General features: G+C 39.9%; 1 protein-coding gene across 4 annotated transcripts in view; it reads left to right on the top strand.

Annotated features, from left to right (window-relative positions):
- The window catches only part of slc25a42 (solute carrier family 25 member 42), a 22959-nt gene extending 6574 nt beyond the window's left edge, over nt 1–16385 (top strand). Inside the window, exons 2-9 of one of the 4 annotated variants that reach the window (XM_034183082.1) lie at nt 2056–2103; nt 2476–2624; nt 3935–4046; nt 4875–4900; nt 13476–13642; nt 13795–13911; nt 15198–15349; nt 15444–16384. In XM_034183082.1, the coding sequence (XP_034038973.1) occupies nt 2544–2624; nt 3935–4046; nt 4875–4900; nt 13476–13642; nt 13795–13911; nt 15198–15349; nt 15444–15766 (978 nt within the window). In that variant the 5' untranslated portion in view covers nt 2056–2103; nt 2476–2543 and the 3' untranslated portion in view covers nt 15767–16384. The other 3 variants (XM_034183085.1, XM_034183084.1, XM_034183083.1) reach the window with 3 other exon arrangements.
- Nucleotides 16386–19153: the final 2768 nt, after the last annotated feature.

The following is a 19153-nucleotide window of genomic DNA, read 5'->3' on the forward strand; positions in this document are numbered from 1 at the left end:
CACAAAATACTCCAAGCTGCCAGTGATGTTAAAGGGACAATACACAGTATTGAGAACAGGGGTATGTAAACTTTTGATCAGGTTCATTTGAGTAGTTTTCTTGTCATTTTGATTTAAAAAGAGGAAACACAGTTGTTGACAATGAATGGCTTCACCCAACCACTAACAATGAGTGGAAAAAAAAGTTTTGTGTTGTCATTCATATTCTTTTAAAAATGGCCAAAAAAGCAAAAATTCTGCCAGGGTATGTAATCTTTTGAGCACAACTGTAAGTATTCACACCCTTTGCTCAACACTTTGTTGATGCACCTTTGGCAGCAATTACAACCTCAGGTTTTCTTGAATATGATGCCACAAGTTTGGTACACCTATTTTTGGGCAGTTTTGCCCATTCCTTTTTGCTGGAATTTATGGTCGCAAATTGAGTTTTACTGGCGACATGTTAGCGGAGCTGGTAAAACAGATATTTGCAACCGTAATGCAGCATTAACGTCCGCAAATCATCAGACACAAGGGGGTTATTCCCATTGTAATCCAATTCCATCATTTGCACAGTTTATTTTTCTGTCAGTAATTCGGTCGGCGAAGCTTACCGTAGCAACAGCATCTTAATGCCAAACTGGATGTGTTGTGAGCAGATCCATAGAGTTCTCCATCTCGTCAACTGCATTGAGTAATTCCGTATCAGAATCCACATCAATACTTTTGTATGGTAGCTTAAATCCACTTATTTCGGCATCGTCGTTGCTCCGCCAGTTTCTCTCGCTCTCAGCTGACAGCGCCATTATTGACACCTGTTCAGGGTGCAGAGTTATACATCAAATGTTAAACGGTTGAATAATTTGCCACCGTCTGCTTGATATTTTATGGTCTGAAATCTAACACGATTAACCAATCAAATTTGCGGAACAAATTTTGGATCGGAATGACGAGTATAGCAAGAAGATCACACCACATTGTGACCGTCAAATCAGAATTTTGTGGCTCAAACTGTCTCTTCACTATAAACTGTCCAAAGAGGTTTCAAAGCATTTTAAATCCTTCAGTTCTTAGTGTAGAAAATAAAAATAAACTAGAAATGGATAAAACTGCTGGAAGGCTTGTTCCTGCTGCCACAGTGTGATGGACATCAGCTGACCACCAGAAGTTAAAACAAGTTACTAAGCTGCATGCAAGGAAGAAGAACATGATAGGAGGGGCGAAGGCACAGGGTGAGGCGTAACGTTTAGTTGAAGATGAATGTGTGATACCACCCTCTTGTTCTCTCTGTAATTCTTCATACTTCTTGATATTTCTTGTTGGAATTCTTGTATACCAGTCTTATTCTAAATGTTATCTTTGTTATGTCCAAACATTGGAAATGTTTCTGTGCATTATATGATTATGTAATGTCACAGATTTTCAAATATTTATTATTTCTGGCACTTTGTTAAAGCTTCATTCTACTTCATTCTGTATGTGTTGAAATATGGTACTTTCAGTAATTTGCTGCTTTACGGTTGTTTTTTTTTTTATACCAGCCATAAACAACTATTTGAATATTGAGAAATGAAATCAGTGTAGTTCAACAGTTCAATGTTTTCATAATTAATATCTTAAGAGGCATCAAATGCAGCTTTTACAAATAATAATCCATTTAGCGGTGGATTATTAAATTAAGTTTCCGAGTTGTATTCCGAATTGCTATGTTAAGCCATTTTTGACTGTCATCTGGGTTATTGGTTGTAAAGCTGAAACAAACTTTGGTTAGATTGAACACTATTGCAAAAGATCTACAGGTTTGTGGTGGAGATGGTGCTGAAGTTTGTTTTGGTGTGAAACAAATGGCGCACTGAAAAAGAAATGCCAACATCCTCCTTGTAATGGTAGTCAAACTGAGCCAGAAAATTTCCTATAAAGTTAATTTTGTAAGTCTTCATTAGGGGGATAACTAGAATTTCCTGTTTCAAAAAAAAAAGGAGAAGAAAAGGATATGGTTTAACCGATTACAATCTGGTGTCTAGAAAGGGTGGGGCTTCAGTAGTTTTTTTTTTTTTTTTTTTTTCCTTTACTCAGATGGGCCTGTCTTCATACAACTTTGCAAAGTGTGGCAGTTGCTTAAAGGTAACATTGTTATATTTCTATTCACTACTGGTTCATGTTATTTCTGATCACTTTTACATAAGACTGATGCTCAGATATATGTTGACATGACTGCTTTAGTCAGCAGAGACAATGTACATGATGTAAATAACTTGAACAGATGTTGACTTCTGAGAACTCATGTGATGGGGCTGTAATCTTGCATGCAAAATGAAATGACCTACAAACTTAACTCCTCACAGACTTATGGTTAGGCATTTCACTCAGTCCCTTGACACATTAACAAGAGTGTGCACATGCTTGGCCACCTTTGCATTTGCTTAATTTTTAAACCAAATGTTGAAAAATGACATCTTTTGAATCTTACCTCTTCCTCCACTCTGTAACCCACAGGCATTGTGGTCACCTGGGTGGTGGAATACATGAATACGCTCAGTGACAGCAGAGTGTAGTCCTTGGGGATGGGGAGAGAAGTCCAGGAGCAACAGGCAAAGCTCACGCTGCCGCTAACTTCCTCCGATCAGCCACAAAAGAGCAAAGAGGTGAAGTCTCGAGAAAGTGATCCTTAATTTCTTGATTAAACAAAAAAAATCCATGCTCAGCTGAAGTCTGTGTATTTCTGTACAGTTAAATTTGAACTGTTATTTGGACTTGTGGGTTCATACACTCACCTCAGCTAATCATGCTGAGAGCTACTTTAACCTCTAACCACCTCTCACTAATTTTGCCTGCATTACTGAAAGCTGGGCAGTTCTATTAATTGGTTGACTTCATGTGTACATCTGTCTATTCACTGTGTATGCAATATATTGGCAAAGATTTTGTGTATCAAGGTGAAACGGTACTCAAAGTCAAGTCACTAAGACTTTAGGCAGGTTTGATGTTGGGTGAATTTTGCTTTAGATGATACCTTACTAAGAGCTTGCACAAGTTTCAGGTTGGGCTGGGTGACGCAGGTTAGGGCCAGTATTGCCGTTACAAGCTCTTTTCACATATAATGAGCCCATCTTATTGCAATGAAATGAAAATTATGAAGAGAAAAAGTAGAATTGTGGTTTCTAGACAGTGTTGATGCTTATGTAGAACTATAGAAGTAGGAGTCCTGTATAGGCACTGAGGCCCGTTGGTGCGATTTCAGAAGCTGATGGGAGTGTATGACTTTCCCCCGGTTGGCTGTGCCAGCTTGACACAGGTTACTTCCCCAGCCATGGTTGGTACCCATTTACAGCTGGATGGACAGGGCATATGAAGTGTCTCGTCTCAGGACACAGATAGACTGCAAATTGAGCAAAGATCTACATATTGGTAGTGTAATTTTTGATCTCACAGAGCTACCTCCTCTCCAGGATTATAGCTCTTCATTTAATTAATCATCAGGAAACCTACTGTAGTAAATTTATAAATTAAACTTGGAAGTGCAGTATAATTACTTTTGTGCTTCTCTGGTAAAAACATTGGCAGAATACACTGTTTTTATTCTGTAGTTTCATACAACAAGGTTGTTAAACATTGCTAATACTAATTGAAGTGGCTCCTCTGGGAGGACAGAGTCTAGCTCGTGGCACAAAGGTAAAAGTGTGTTGAAAAATCCCAGGAGATCAGCGTTTTCTGTCACTCACTCTAACCCGCATGTAACATTTACCCTTACTTATAAGTTGCTTTTAGGTAAGTATACAGATGTGATATGTTGCCTTTATGCAACTTAAAGTTAATGATCTACAGCAACTCAAACACAACTTGTTCATGTAAAAAGACACAGGCGTTGAAGGCTGCAACAAATGGAGACAAACTGTTACTGTGACAGGAGGCAGAGAACGCACTGAGATTGTGAAGTGTGACTTTTTCTTGGCAGGACTTGAAGCAGAGTCGGTCTGTTCTCAGCTCACTCTTCTCAGGGGCTGTAGCAGGAGCCGTAAGCAAGACAGCTGTTGCCCCCTTGGACAGAACAAAAATCATCTTTCAAGGCAAGCTGAAGCTCTCAGACATTGGACTATATCACCGTCTTAAATTCTGCTGTCACTAGCCATTGATACTGTATCGAACGCGATGTGAATATTACAAAATGTTTTAATATGACAGAAAATAAATGGGTCATTCTGTGTGAAATCATCGGGTGCCTTCCAGGCAGAAAGTAAATTCTGAAATATCAAAATTACCTCTCAATTTACTCTTGGAGTGCAACTCTTCAAAACTTTGTAACAAAATTACATTGATGACTGAATTGCTAATTTTTCAGTTTTTCAGTAATTCAAAAACCTTTCAAGTTATGACCACAATGTTTTACACACATATAACTAGTACCCCAGATATGTGTATTCTACAATATGAAGATTATCCATTGAATCCCTTCTTTAGTACAGCTCTTTGAAATTTTGTAAATTTTTTTGTGAGAATGAGCAAACTGCCATTTTTGTGATGCTACAGAATGGAAAATTAGCTCTGTCTCCCATTTTTAAAACTTACTACTGTATCTGGGGTGCCCAAATAGGGTGTATTCCAAATTTGAGCTTTATATCTGCATTTTTAGCTGAGATAATGCCTTTTAAAAAAGAAAGCTCAAAATGCATTTGTGAGTGTAAAATAGGATTGTGGGTACCCTGATTAAAACATATCTAAAAACTACTTGGAATTAAGCAGAAATATTTTGCATGTGTTCATAAGACATATGTGACCCGGGAAGATTTGGGAAAATCTGATTTCACACAGAATGACCCAAATGTGTGTTGATGGCCAACCAGTATACTATATATGTATATATACTGTGCTCTTTCTTTTTCTTATTTCTTTGGCAGTGTCCTCAGCAAGGTTCTCTGCCAAGGTACGTTTGTCCCGAGGAGCACCGCTCATGTCACTTGCTTATTGAACAGTGTTCTCTATTCACATGCAAAAGGTTGAATCACATCGACCGCAAATACACAAGATGTGTGTTTAGGCATCTGTTTTATTTACAGCTGTTATATAATTATCAAGGCAAAAGAACATCTATCCACTTATGCTTTTTGGTTCATGTAAAAAAAACAAAACCAAACAATTCAAAAAAACAACAAAAACACATCTTCCTCAGATTTGCAATACTCACTACAAAAGAACTCAACAAGCACATGGGCAACCCTTATTACCTCCAAGAGCCTCATGGCCTCAATAGGACTAACTTTTTCAACCAACTGAAGGTGACAGTCTTTTCTCCCACCAAATCTTGTGATACCGTAAGGCAATAGGGCAGCGCAGTCTTGTTTCAACCCCTATGTGATATCGCAGGATTTGACCACATCTGGGGACAGCCGTCACAAACACGGCAGAGAATCCCCGGGCGGAGTGTGGGAGTTTCGGCACGAACCATTCAGCCTGGCTTGGTAAACTTAAAAGCATACTCGCTGCCACGTAGTGGACCTGCTGGTTTGACATGCCGGTTTAAAATGGTTTTCACTGAAACCCCAGTCCTTCAAATGGTTTGTGCTGATACTCCCACACTCTGCCCGGGTATTAGTCTCTTCCCACAAACAGCATCAGTTTTAACAGAAAAATGGTGTACTGTTTTGTTTTTATCTGCAATTACTGAAACAGTCATGAAAAGTGCAGTGTTTTTTTTTTTTTTTTTTTGTTTCCCAGTGGAGAATGGGAGACAAGGCATAAAGTTGTGTTGGTAAGTGTTAGCCTACACAGCTAACCAGATTAGCTGCATTCTCTCGCCTGCACAACCGCCTCGACACGTTTGAGCTCCGGGTCATAAACAAACTGCAACACATCCTCTTTCCTTTCCTTTCACTTTCATAGTCACTTTTTCTTTGCATTTTCACTTTGTTTGCGTTTAATTTGCCCGAAAACTCAGAGAAAGTGCTGCGTTTATGTTCCCGAAAGTAGAGAAATTACATCATATGCATCATATTTTACCCCTTTAGCACCCGCCCTAGAACGAGACTGTGTTGCCCGGTAAGCTTAAAGAACAATATCGAAGGATATAAAAGACAATCCTATCTTGCAGTAATATAGTCAGTTCCATAAGTAGTTTTACCGTGACACGATTTTTGTAACTTTGTCTTTCTACACTATCATAGTGGAGTTGAAATGAACAACTCAAGATGTGTTTGTAGTGTAGATTGTTCAAGGGGAGAGGAACAGAAATACTGCACTGTGTGTAATTTCTCCAATCACAGACTATAAATCAGTTCCTTTGAAATGTTCATGCATCTGTCTCTTGTCTAAAGAAAACTGGATATTATAGCAATAATTTTCTTTAAAACAATGATCATATGTAGTTTGTCCAGTTACATTTTGGGTCTGAAAGAGCAGGTACTGCCAGGTACTGCTTTAAACCTGAATTAAAGCTAAAATAATACACTACAAACACATCTTCATTGTTTCATTTCAGTTGGATTGAGGTAGTGTGCAGACGCAATATTACAAAAACTGACACTGCCTAAATACAGTGTCAAGGCCCATCTGTGTCATAACCCAAATTTTAATCCTCTCTTTCTTGACCCGATGACTGCAAAATTTCATACAAGGTCAACAACTCAAAACTCGCATACATAACATCAGAAGTGCTACTGTTGTTACTTATCTGACAATCAGTAATTCATGTAATGTGTTGTTTGCTACAACAGTAGTTGCTGTTGTTACTTTTTTTTTTTTTTCGGTGTCACAGACCGAACGGTCCGCCCCTAAAAATCGATCCGCCTTTTGCATCTGTGCATACGTCATTTCGGACCACAGCAGCAAGTCTGAGACGGAGCCTCTTCACCCAAAGCAATCAAATGGATTAATGGGATTATTAACTATCAGATGATAAAGGTAAAACCTCTTAAATCATTCTTAAGTCAGTTTTAAGAAGAAACAAGGCCATTTTAAGAAGAAAGGAAGCGAAATTCTGTGACGCTTTGAAATGTCCGACACTCAGTGAACGCATCAGGTAGCAGCTTGTTTAGCCGTTTAGGTCTATTCGCTTCTGCTGCCTTTTATGATGAAATAATACTGAATTTATGTGGAAATGATTGTTTTACTAAAGCTTCAGGTGTCTGTCGCTGAGATAGATGATGACTGGAGTGCAGTTTGAAGCAGAAATTAGGTGTTAATCCATGAACCTCGTCATCAGGGGGGACCGATTTTTAGGGGGCCCGTTCGGTCTGCGACGCTGGAATGTTTCTACACTAATGCTGTTTGAAGAAAGACTGAAACAGTTAAAGTAGTATGTTGCATTTTTGTTATGTGAGCTTGAGGGCTGATTAATATATATATATATATATATATATATATATATATATATATATATATATATATATGTGTGTGTATATATGTGTGTATATGGGTGATTCTTAGACTACGGGCACTTATGTCCTTTGATCATATTGTATGAAAAACAGAAAAAAGGGGAAATTTCACACATTTATAGTTATCTTTACAATGAAAGTGTGTTAAGAAATTTGTTCTAGTAGTCTATGATGACTTTTTCACCTTTTTTCAGCATCATTATATGCAAATATTGCCGTTTTGTGCTTGTCCCACACCCAGACTTTTGATCTTCAGTGATAAAAATGAATGGTAAAGAAAAGTTTTTTCTAATGTTTTAAAATATCTCTGAATAAAGTATCAGTAAAATAATCAAAAACATAATCAGGGTATTCAATGTCATACAACTGTTGTGATTTTTTTTAAACAAAATGTAGTTGTCCCACACTATTGCCGTAATTTCCACCACAACACTGTAATGTCCCTAAACAGTTTGTATGAAAGATTGTTTGGGTAGTTTCTATGGAGATAAACAGTGACATCAGAGCACATGTATATAGCGCCAAATCACAACAAACAGTTGCCCCAAGGCGCTTTATATTGTAAGGCAATGGTGTGGTGGAAATTACATTTACAAGGCCAATAGTGCCAATAGTTAAAGAATCACCCTTATATAAGTTTCCATGCTGTTTCTCATTTATCTACAGTGGTGGGCACAGATAACCAAAAAATTTACTTCGATAACAGATAATCGGATAACTGAAAAGTTATCTTTTATAAAGCTAAACCGATAAACCACCCAAAAATGTATCAGAAGCTACAGATAACTGATAAATTCCAATATTGTCTCCAGTACACTTGCAACTACTAACAAGCTGATTTTGAATTTTAACACCACGGTCGCTTCTGGTAGCATCAAAAGGGATGACAGACCCAAACAAGGAGTCAGCACTTCTGTCTTTGTGCGCCCTGCCCCCTGCTGGAAGCTCCTGTTTACTACATACTACATTCCAGCACAGAAGCAGCTGAGAGGAGCAACAAAGCTCAACTCTCTACTTAATAACAGCGTTGCATCAGGCAGAGGTCTTGGAAAATAAAGCAATGCTGACTTATGGTTTGGTGTAAATAAAATGAATACTGATAGAATAACGCCATTAATGTCAATTCTGTCATTTGTACAAAGTTAAAATATAACACATATATTTTAATGTTGAATAATGCACTAATTCTGAAGGTTTGTAACAAACACAGACACATGGCAGAGGATTCTGGGTAAAATGTGCCTCCACTAACACTGATTGGTTGACTCATTCATTCTATGTAAACCAACACGTTACTGTGAGGTGTGTCATGTGTTGGTGTTTACAGATAAATGTGCTTTTGTAAAATATGCCATTTTTTATTTGTAAAAAGGCATTTTCAAAAAAAAGCCAAGTTGTAATTAGATAACGGTCTGATATAACCGGTGTCAAAATAAATAGAACACTGCCATGATCTACTGGTGCCAGATGTTCAGTACTTAAGCTGGGTTTACACTGCGTGAGTTTTGGCCATTTTTCATCTGATTTTTCATTCATGCGAGAATTTTTTGGATCGTGCCGAGTTTCAAGTTAATTGCGCGTCCTGCATCCTGTAGTATACATGGAGTAACGAGCTGTGTTTAACATCTCACAACCACCTCCTGATTGGTGATCATATGGTCAGATGAAAATCAAACCTATTTGATATTCTGGTCTGCCGTTGTTAGGGTATCCCGCTGCTGACGCGCTACAAGCGTCCAACCTCTCGCACTGTGCATGTGCAAACACCGGAGAGAGCATAACAGTGATCATCTCTTTGGGAGAGCAGCTTCTGTTTCTTTTTCCTCCTTATTCTTCAACTCATGTAAAGTCTTGTAATTTTTTTTAAAAATTTTGATGTCTCCCATCGAGAGTTTTTGTAAAAAAATAAGAAATGTAAATTAAGTTTGAAAAAAGCTTCTGTTTACGTTTTGCTTCTGGAAACAAGAATAGACGTATGGTTTTTGAATGTACAGTGTGTGTGAGAACATAAATCGGGCGCTCTGAACTTTTACACCGTGCGGTTCTGTCGTACAGTTTGAGCTGGAACTGAGTACTGTGATTGAAAATATCACACAGTGTCTGCCCAGCTTCAGGGCGAATACTGCCATGAACACTACTGGCCAGTAGATGGTAGTAGAGACTGTGAAAACTTGCCAAAACAAAATTCCAGATAATACGTGTCTGCTACGTTTAAGATGCGTGGAATTTAATAAACGCAAACACAATAACGTCTATAAACTCAGAGAATATATTCACGGGAATTTTAGGCACTAGAGTTTAATGCTGTTGTCGGTGGAGCCTGATCAGAGTGTCTCAAATGGATTTCTCCTGTCGTGAACGTACTGAGATTACCCTACCCTACCCATAATGCACTAGACACAGCAAGTCCACACTAAAACCTTAAAAGTTAGCGCATTACTTTAAAACTAAAACATATATCTGATATTTTCACTTTATAAAACTTCAGATGTGATGTTAATTTAAATAACTTGTCCGAAATTACACTCAACAAAAATATAAACGCAACACTTTTGGTTTTGCTCCCATTTTGTATGAGATAAACTCAAAGATCTAAAACTTTTTCCACATACACAATATCACCATTTCCCTCAAATATTGTTCACAAACCAGTCTAAATCTGTGATAGTGAGCACTTCTCCTTTGCTGAGATAATCCATCCCACCTCACAGGTGTGCCATATCAAGATGCTGATTAGACACCATGATTAGTGCACAGGTGTGCCTTAGACTGCCCACAATAAAAGGCCACTCTGAAAGGTGCAGTTTTATCACACAGCACAATGCCACAGATGTCGCAAGATTTGAGGGAGCGTGCAATTGGCATGCTGACAACAGGAATGTCAACCAGAGCTGTTGCTTGTGTATTGAATGTTCATTTCTCTACCATAAGCCGTCTCCAAAGGCGTTTCAGAGAATTACATCCAACCAGCCTCACAACCGCAGACCACGTGTAACCACACCAGCCCAGGACCTCCACATCCAGCATGTTCACCTCCAAGATCGTCTGAGACCAGCCACTCGGACAGCTGCTGAAACAATCGGTTTGCATAACCAAAGAATTTCTGCACAAACTGTCAGAAGACTGTCTCAGGGAAGCTCATCTGCATGCTCGTCGTCCTCATCGGGGTCTCAACCTGACTCCAGTTCGTCGTCGTAACCAACTTGAGTGGGCAGATGCTCTCATTCACTGACATTTGGCACGTTGGAGAAGTCCCAGTTCACACTGTCCAGGGCAGATGGCAGACAGCGTGTGTGGCGTCGTGTGGGTGAGCGGTTTTCTGATGTCATTGTTGTGGATCAAGTGGCCCATGGTGGCGGTGGGGTTATGGTATGGGCAGGCGTCTGTTATGGACGAAGAACACAGGTGCATTTTATTGATGGCATTTTGAATGCACAGAGATACCGTGACGAGATCCTGAGGCCCATTGTTGTGCCATACATCCAAGAACATCACCTCATGTTGCAGCAGGATAATGCACGGCCCCATGTTGCAAGCATCTGTACACAATTCTTGGAAGCTGAAAATGTCCCAGTTCTTGCATGGCCAACATACTCACCGGACATGTCACCCATTGAGCATGTTTGGGATGCTCTGGACCGGCGTACGAGGTCTGTCAATAAAGTAACGGCCCTTTTTATTTTTTTCAAAAACTATATGGATTTCATTCATATGTTTTTACGTCAGACAAGCTTGAACCCTCGTGCGCATGCTTGAGTTTTTCCACGCCTGTCGGTGACGTCATTCGCCTGTGAGCACGCCTTGTGGAAGGAGTGGTCCCACTCCCTCGTCGGATTTTCATTGTCTGGAAATGGCGGAATGATTTGGACTTTTTTTCCATCAAAATTTTTTCAGAAGCTGTTAGAGACTGGCACCTGGAAACCATTTGAAAAATTTATCTGGCTTTCAGTGAAAATTTTTTACAGGCTTCACAGAGAATGAGTGTTACTACAGCTTTAAGGATGGCTTTAAGGATGCTCGGCGTGCCGTGCTCCGAGCTGCGACGGTGAGGCAGAAAACGCCAGATCATTTCTAAGCTGATGGCTCTGTGGATACGAGACCGTCGTGTGCACTTTCTCTGGTTATCACAAGAGCTGGACATCAGCCATTTTCCAGCAGATTTCACTTTTAGCAAGAGATTTTGTCATGGAAAGCCGCACGGAGGCTTCGTGCGTAACGACCGATTCGCTGTTTGAGCGAGACAAAGAACACCTCCGTTTCGGCGTGTCATGGGACAAGTTGGGACATGCCTATCTCGGCTTTCAATGCTTACCAGTCCAGTAAGTATCAGAGAAATTGTGGAGAGCTGGACACATCCTAACTTGTCCTCTGACACGCCGAAACGGAGGTGTTCCTTTGTCTCGCTCAAACAGCGAATCGGTCGTTACGCACGAAGCCTCCGCACAGCTTTCCATGACAAAATCTCTTGTTAAAAGTGAAATCTGCCGGAAAATGGCTGATGTCCAGCTCTTGTGATAACCAGAGAAAGTGCACACGATGGTCTCGTATCCACAGAGCCATCCGTTTAGAAATGATCTGGCGTTTTCTGCCTCGTCGTCGCAGCTCGGAGTGCGGCGCGCCGAGCGTCCTTAAAGCCGTCCTTAAAGCTGTAGTAACACTCATTCTCTGTGAAGCCCGTAAAAAATTTTCACTGAAAGCCAGTTAAATTTTTCAAATGGTTTCCAGGTGCCAGTCTCTAACAGCTTCTGAAAAAATTCTGATGGAAAAAAAGTCCAAATCATTCTGCCATTTCCAGACAATGAAAATCCGACGAGGGAGCGGACCACTCCTTCCACAAGGCGTGCTCACAGGCGAATGACGTCACTGACAGGCGTGGAAAAACTCATGCATGCGCACGAGGGTTCAAGCTTGTCTGACGTAAAAACATATGAATCAAATCCATATAGTTTTAAAAAAAAATAAAAAAGGACCGTTACTTTATTGACAGACCTCGTATACGACAGCGTGTACCAGTTCCTGCCAATATCCAGCAACTTCGCACAGCCATTGAAGAGGAGTGGACCAACATTCCACAGGCCACAATTGACAACCTAATCAACTCTATGCGAAGGAGATGTGTTACACTGCATGAGGCAAATGGTGGTCACACCAGATACTGACTGGTATCCCCCCCAATAAAACAAAACTGCACCTTTCAGAGTGGCCTTTTATTGTGGACAATCTAAGGCACACCTGTGCACTAATCATGGTGTCTAATCAGCATCTTGATATGGCACACCTGTGAGGTGGGATGGATTATCTCAGCAAAGGAGAAGTGCTCACAGATCACAGATATAGACTGGTTTGTGATTGTGTATGTGGAAAAAGTTTTAGATCTTTGAGTTCATCTCATACAAAATGGGAGCAAAACCAAAAGTGTTGCGTTTATATTTTTGTTGAGTGTAGTTTAGTTAAAATTTGAACCATAAGTTAAAAATGTATGCCTCTGGATGATTTGGGTGATATTGCCCACGTATCAGTATGGGGTTAAAAGAAATTATTATTATTTTTTTTTGTGACCAGTTGTCCTTTGCCTGCAGAGGATACAGCAGTTTCTACTAGAAGTAGCTCTCCTCTGTTTGCAGAGGGTAGAAGTACACATCTGTTACAAAACATTTAACAGGTAGGTGCTCAACTGATTTTAAATTTTATAAATGTTTGTAGCTGTTCAGCTTTGGTTACCACGTTAACGGTCCAAAAATTATCGGACAAAAATCTATCGGAAGATAATTAGTCCGATAATGGTTTTCAAAGTTATCTGGGAAGATAATCCGATAATGAAATCATTATCTTCGATAATTATCGGTTATCGGATTATTGGAACTGTGCCCACCACTGCTTATCTACTGTACTTGAAATGCACAGACATCATAACATTTCTGAGTGTCGACTTTACAGCATTGAGGTAAAACAAATGCAACATCACTTTAATGTAGATTCTACATAATAAACCAATAGTTTTCATTCTATGAACACATTTGAAAGCCTGAGCTACAGTAGGTTATCCTCAGTTTCATCTGACCTGGTAGGTCTTGATGTCTGTTTGTTTGCACATGTATGTGCTTATGTGTGCACATGTGGTTACAGGAAGCCTACAAGCTGATCTACCGCACCTACCTGAAGGATGGCTTCTTTAGTTTGTTTAGGGGGAATTCTGCCAACATGGTGAGAGTTATCCCATATGCTGCCATTCAGTTCTGCGCACACGAACAATACAAGAAGGTGCTGGGAGCGTATTATGGCTTTCAGGGGAAGTATGTATCTGTTTATCAAATTTTGAGATTCTTTGGCTCATCTTTGCACATTTGTTTGTACCTTAGCTTCATTTTTATCCTGCACATCCCATGCGAAGAAATGTGAAAGTGTAGGCTGAGTTTTTTTTCATTTGTTTTCCTGTGCATTCCAGAGCCCTACCTCCTGTTCAACGCTTTCTGGCAGGGTCTATGGCTGGTGCCACAGGAGTGATGATGATGTATCCCCTGGACATGGTGCGAGCAAGGATGGCTGTAACGCGAAAGGAAATGTAAGGCATCCTTCAGCAACTAATATATAGTGTCTTGTTGCAGACTGCTTTCTGTGGAAGTATAAACCAGTATGTTAGAGATACATTCAAAACTTTGATTGTGATTCATACCCCTTTTAGGTACAATTGTATAACTCTGAAAATGTGCTACAGCTGCAATATGTCTCTTAATTTTTAGCTAGTGATACAGCAAATTTTCACTTGCTACCAAGAGTTCCATATGGAATGTGTGCTGATATGTACTGTACGTTGATGCATCATGAAAAATTACTTTATGAAAAAACATATTCAACGTAACCTGGCATGTCAAATTCAAATTTTGAGTTACCACCTTTTGTACAACATGAAATCCAGTTTTACACATAAAAAACAAGCAAACAAAAAACAACAACAAAAAACTAGAGGGACCTTGGTGAGTTTTACTATTGTTGCAATTTTGCTGCCTCGGTAGTTGACAGTCAGGAGGTCCAAGGGTATTTTCATAGTGCGATGACATTTGGCACCAGCACATGCTCCCACAGCTGTCCAGACCTGTTGGTCAAGAGGATTTCTGTACACTTTTATGATGTCATTGGCATGATTAAGAAAAATGTGCTACAGTGCATTCAAAGAGTATTCACAGCGCTTCACGTTTTCCACATTTTCTTATGTTACAGCCTTATTACAAAATAGATGAAATTCATTTTTTCCCCTCAAAATTCTACACACAATACCCCATAATGACAACATGAAAAAGTTTCTATTTTTTTTTTTGGCAAATTCATATATTAAAAAAACACTAAGAAATCATGTGTACATAAGTATTCATAGCCTTTGCCATGAATCAGCTACATAGAAAGGCAAATTTCATATTACATTTCAATTTATAGACTCAAGAATAAGAGGTATTCACCTATATTTGGTTATTTTTCTCCTTTTTATTTAGAACCATTGGAGAATCTTAAGGATATATATATTTTTAACTTAATTTCTGACTTAATTTTTAACTTGATCTCAGCAAAGGATTGGGAAGCTTTTTTTTTTTTAATCAGTGTGGTCAAAAGCTTCACTGGAGTTTGATACCGAGCATCACTGAGTACTCAGCTCCACTCACAGAGAAATGGTTTTGAGGGACGAGCTAATGCATGCAGGTGCACTGGACTTGTGTATCTCACAGGACAGAATGTACAATAATAGTGCATCATATGAAAAAATAGAATTTTTAATCATATAATACGTGTAGTAATATTGCACAGCCCTACTTTCATGCTTTATTTTTTTTGTTCTTTTTTGCCTCATGTATTTAGGTACAGTAACATTGTGCATGTGTTTGTGCGGATCTCTCGTGAAGAGGGCGTGAAGACGTTGTATCGAGGATTTGCGCCCACATTGGTGGGTGTCGTGCCTTACGCTGGTCTCAGCTTTTTTACCTTTGAGACGCTAAAAAGCTTACATGCAGGTACTAAACTAAACTCTGTTGAGTCTTATGCCTTTGCATTGTTCTCTTTCTTTTATATGCAGTTTAAGTGTTCATGTGCTCCTCTCCTATGCAGAGCGAACTGGACGTCCGCGGCCTTCCCCATATGAGTTTCTGGCCTTCGGAGCCTGTGCTGGCTTCATTAGCCAGACTGCATCTTATCCTTTGGATGTGGTGCGACGACGTATGCAGACTGCAGGGGTCACTGGTCAAACTTACAGCTCCATTGTTGGTACCATGAGGGTGGTTGTGGCTGAGGAGGGGTTTATTCGTGGGCTTTACAAAGGCCTCAGCATGAACTGGGTCAAAGGGCCCATTGCTGTGGGGATCAGCTACACCACCTTTGAGCTGACTCAAATTCTTCTCAGGAAACTGCATAAAAGGGGATATGTACCATAGTAGTGCTAAGAATGACAGTGGAATTGCAGGAAGTGATGATCCTTATGTGAGCTGTGACAAGTAGTACAGTGTGTGTCATGGGTAGAACACAAACACACTGGTTCAGGGTACTTGCATAATATTAACGCATATTCTTACTTGTGTGCAGGAGAGCTTAGCATCTATGTAGTGTGGCACACTCGTGCCACACTACACGAGTTATAGCCCAACACTACAGTTGGGCTATAACTACTGACAGTTTTTATGTAATAGCTGTCTGACATACTGGAGTTGAACTGAAATAATTGCTATGAGCTCAGAGTAAAGATGAAATGATAAATTGGTACTTTTAATGTTTGGTTGTAGATGCTTTGCTCTGAATGACAGTCTGAACTCTAGATTCTGTAGACATCACCAGGTGATGGTTTTCTTTGGATTAGCTGTAATGTCACTGACTTGGATATTGCACAGCTAGAAGGGACACTCTGAGCATGTCCCTCTCCCGAGGTAATGGTGTCTAACTGTTATTACCTGCACCATCCGATGGAAGAGGTTTATAGAGTACACAGGTTTTTTCTGCAGAATATGTTTAGATCTTTTCGATTTCACAAGGTTGAGTCTTCAGATCATACTATTGTGTGTGCGCGCGTGCGTGTGCATTTTCTATTACTCCTGTGAGGGCTTTGGTCCAGTTTCCAACAAACTTGCTGTGTGCATGTAGATTGACCCCAGAAATGCCATTAAAGGAGACCTGCATTGAAATAAATGCAGTCAAATCTTTGGACCAAAAAATGACTTATATTTACACATAAGATCCTTCTGAATGTAGTAAAGTAAATCTGCAAGCCCAGATCTGTCATTCAACGGAGAAATCTTCATTTAAAAATGACAAATTACAGCTAACATTTAGCCCTCCGCAAAACTGTCCCTCTCATCATGGACGCTGCCGAGACGTCACGGAGGAGACCCTCTCCCAGCATGCATTGCGCGCGCCAACTGTAATTTGTGGATTTACGTCAGGTTTCATCTGCACCTTTTTCTTGTCTTATGTCTTTTTCTTGGAAGGATCTACTTTTTTAAACTTCATATTGTCTTGGGGTACGCTTGGTGAGTACACATTTCTTTTATTTGCGCTTGAAAATTATTTTGGAGGACTTTTTCATATGCCCGTTTGATTGAGTGGTGTCGCATTGAAAGTATACTGTCTTTCGCCTCCGGTGTACCGTCGCGGGCTACGGAGGCAAGACCCGCAAAGAATTCAAGTCATTAAAAAGATATAAACCTCTCTCAGCGGCCACGGAGCTCTGCGGCTCTGATTACGAGACGTGCGGCGCTGCGGATTTTGCCGCAAGTCTGTCCTAGCAAGCAACAGGTGTCACCGGCTGCTTCGCATTAAACGCCAGCGCATGCACTCGTTAAGCAGAGCGGAGGCAGAGAGAGGCGTGGAGGAAGAACGCCGCCCGCTGTCGATGTCGTTGCTGATCTGAGCACACAGATCTGTATCTCACATTCATTGCAGCTTACTTTTGGGTGTTGAAACCAGGACATGTATAAGTAACATTACTAACAGATAAAATAAATTTCAATGCGGGATCAGACTGAAGGCGGGAGCGCGTCGTCTTGTCCCCAACGTCATGGAAATGATCCGGATGTACAAACTGTTTTCACAGAGGGCTAAATGTTAGCTGCAAATTTGTCATTTTTAAACAAATATTTCTCCACTGAATTACAAATTTGGGCTTACAGATTTACTTTACTGCATTCACAAGGGTCTTATAAATACATATCAGCTATTTCTTTCTGAAATCTGACCACATTTATTTCAATGCAGGTCTCCTTTAAGTGGTTTGTTTTGGCAAAGGTCAAGGTGCTGGGGTCATAGGTCAAAAATGTCTCCCAGCCCCCCTCCTTTATTCCTTTGTGTTGTCTCTACTTCAATTTCTACTAAACTTGGCTCACATATGGGGGTGGGTTCTGGAGTTGTCCAGCCATAGACAGATATGCAAAAGGTCAATTATTGGGGTCAAGGTTGTTGGGATCAAAAGTCAAATTTGAAGTTTTTTTCACTCTGATTTGTGCCAAACATAGCACACTTATGGAGTTGAGTTCTGGAATTGCCAAGATGCAGTCAAATTTGGCAAAGGCCAATCTTTGGGGTCAGGGTCATTGTGGTCAAAGGTCAGATGTTCTGTTTTTCACTCTCGATTTGCATCACATTCAGCACACATGCTGGTGAGTTCTGATATTGTCCAGGTGAGGTCACATTTGCCCAAGGTCAATCATTAGGGTCAAGGTCGTGTCTGCCTCACTTATTGTTGACTTACTTTCCCAGGTCCTTTAGCTGATTTCAACCAAACTTGGAATGCTAATGAAGTTTGATGCTGAAATTGCTCTTAAGAAATTAATTTTAGCGAAAGTAAGGACAAAGCATTTGCTATTCAAATATGGCAAAGTCAGCCGGAGGGTCATCATTTGGGTAACAGTCAAGGTGATGATTTCCGTAGCCCTAGTACTGATAAAAGAAAAGACAGAGTCTGAGCCTGCTCTGTGCCAGCGTTGAATGAACTCTTCCCTCACCCAGACAAAATTTTGTTGAAAATGCATTGTCTACTTTTTGACTTGTGCACAATTTAAACAAACAAGCCAAAAGTTTCAGATCAGTTTGGTCCATCAAATGTGTATTTTAGTGCATATTTAAGCCCAAACCGCTTCAAAATTAAAATTCCTGTTCATGCCAGCTGTCAAATTATCCAGAAATATAGACAATTTTGACCTATCCAGTGCCACTTAGGGGGACTAAGCAACACTTACAGTCCAGCCTCAGCATACCATGATTGACACAAAATGATGTGATGGCTATCCCAGGGTGGTAACTAGCCAAGGTAGGGGCCAAAATTTAAAAATACTCCAATCACATTGTAAGCTATAACACATTATTTCTCTGATCATAAAGATTAAAAAGGCATAGTTTGGAGTACCTGTGACTGAATGTTATGGAGTTGGGGGGTAAAAACAGGAAAAATGGTGACAAAGGTTAGTTACAATTTGGCCTGAGAGTGTTTGCCGGTTAATTATCACATGCTGAAAACCTCCCAACTGTCTTCTTTGTCTGCCTGAAATATTTTCAAGTGCAGTGCAGGTTGCTATTCATTTGACATGGACTTCTAATAGGGATTTGATTTATTTTATTATGAAAAGGTGACTTTTTATGTAGCTAATTTATCTTGAGTGCTGTATTGAACTGTACTTTCTGAAGTCTGAAGTCATAGAATCAAGGTAACAAGAGAGTGGAAGTTGATTTAGAATGTACAAGGCATTTTAAAAAGTGTTTTAGATGAAATCTTCTGGAGATGGCCCTTGAATCAAGGAAGAGTTGATTTTTTTTTTTTTTTTTTTATGCATTTTTTG

Source organism: Thalassophryne amazonica, chromosome 12 (assembly GCF_902500255.1).
Source record: "Thalassophryne amazonica chromosome 12, fThaAma1.1, whole genome shotgun sequence".
In the NCBI taxonomy this organism is placed as follows: domain Eukaryota; kingdom Metazoa; phylum Chordata; class Actinopteri; order Batrachoidiformes; family Batrachoididae; genus Thalassophryne; species Thalassophryne amazonica.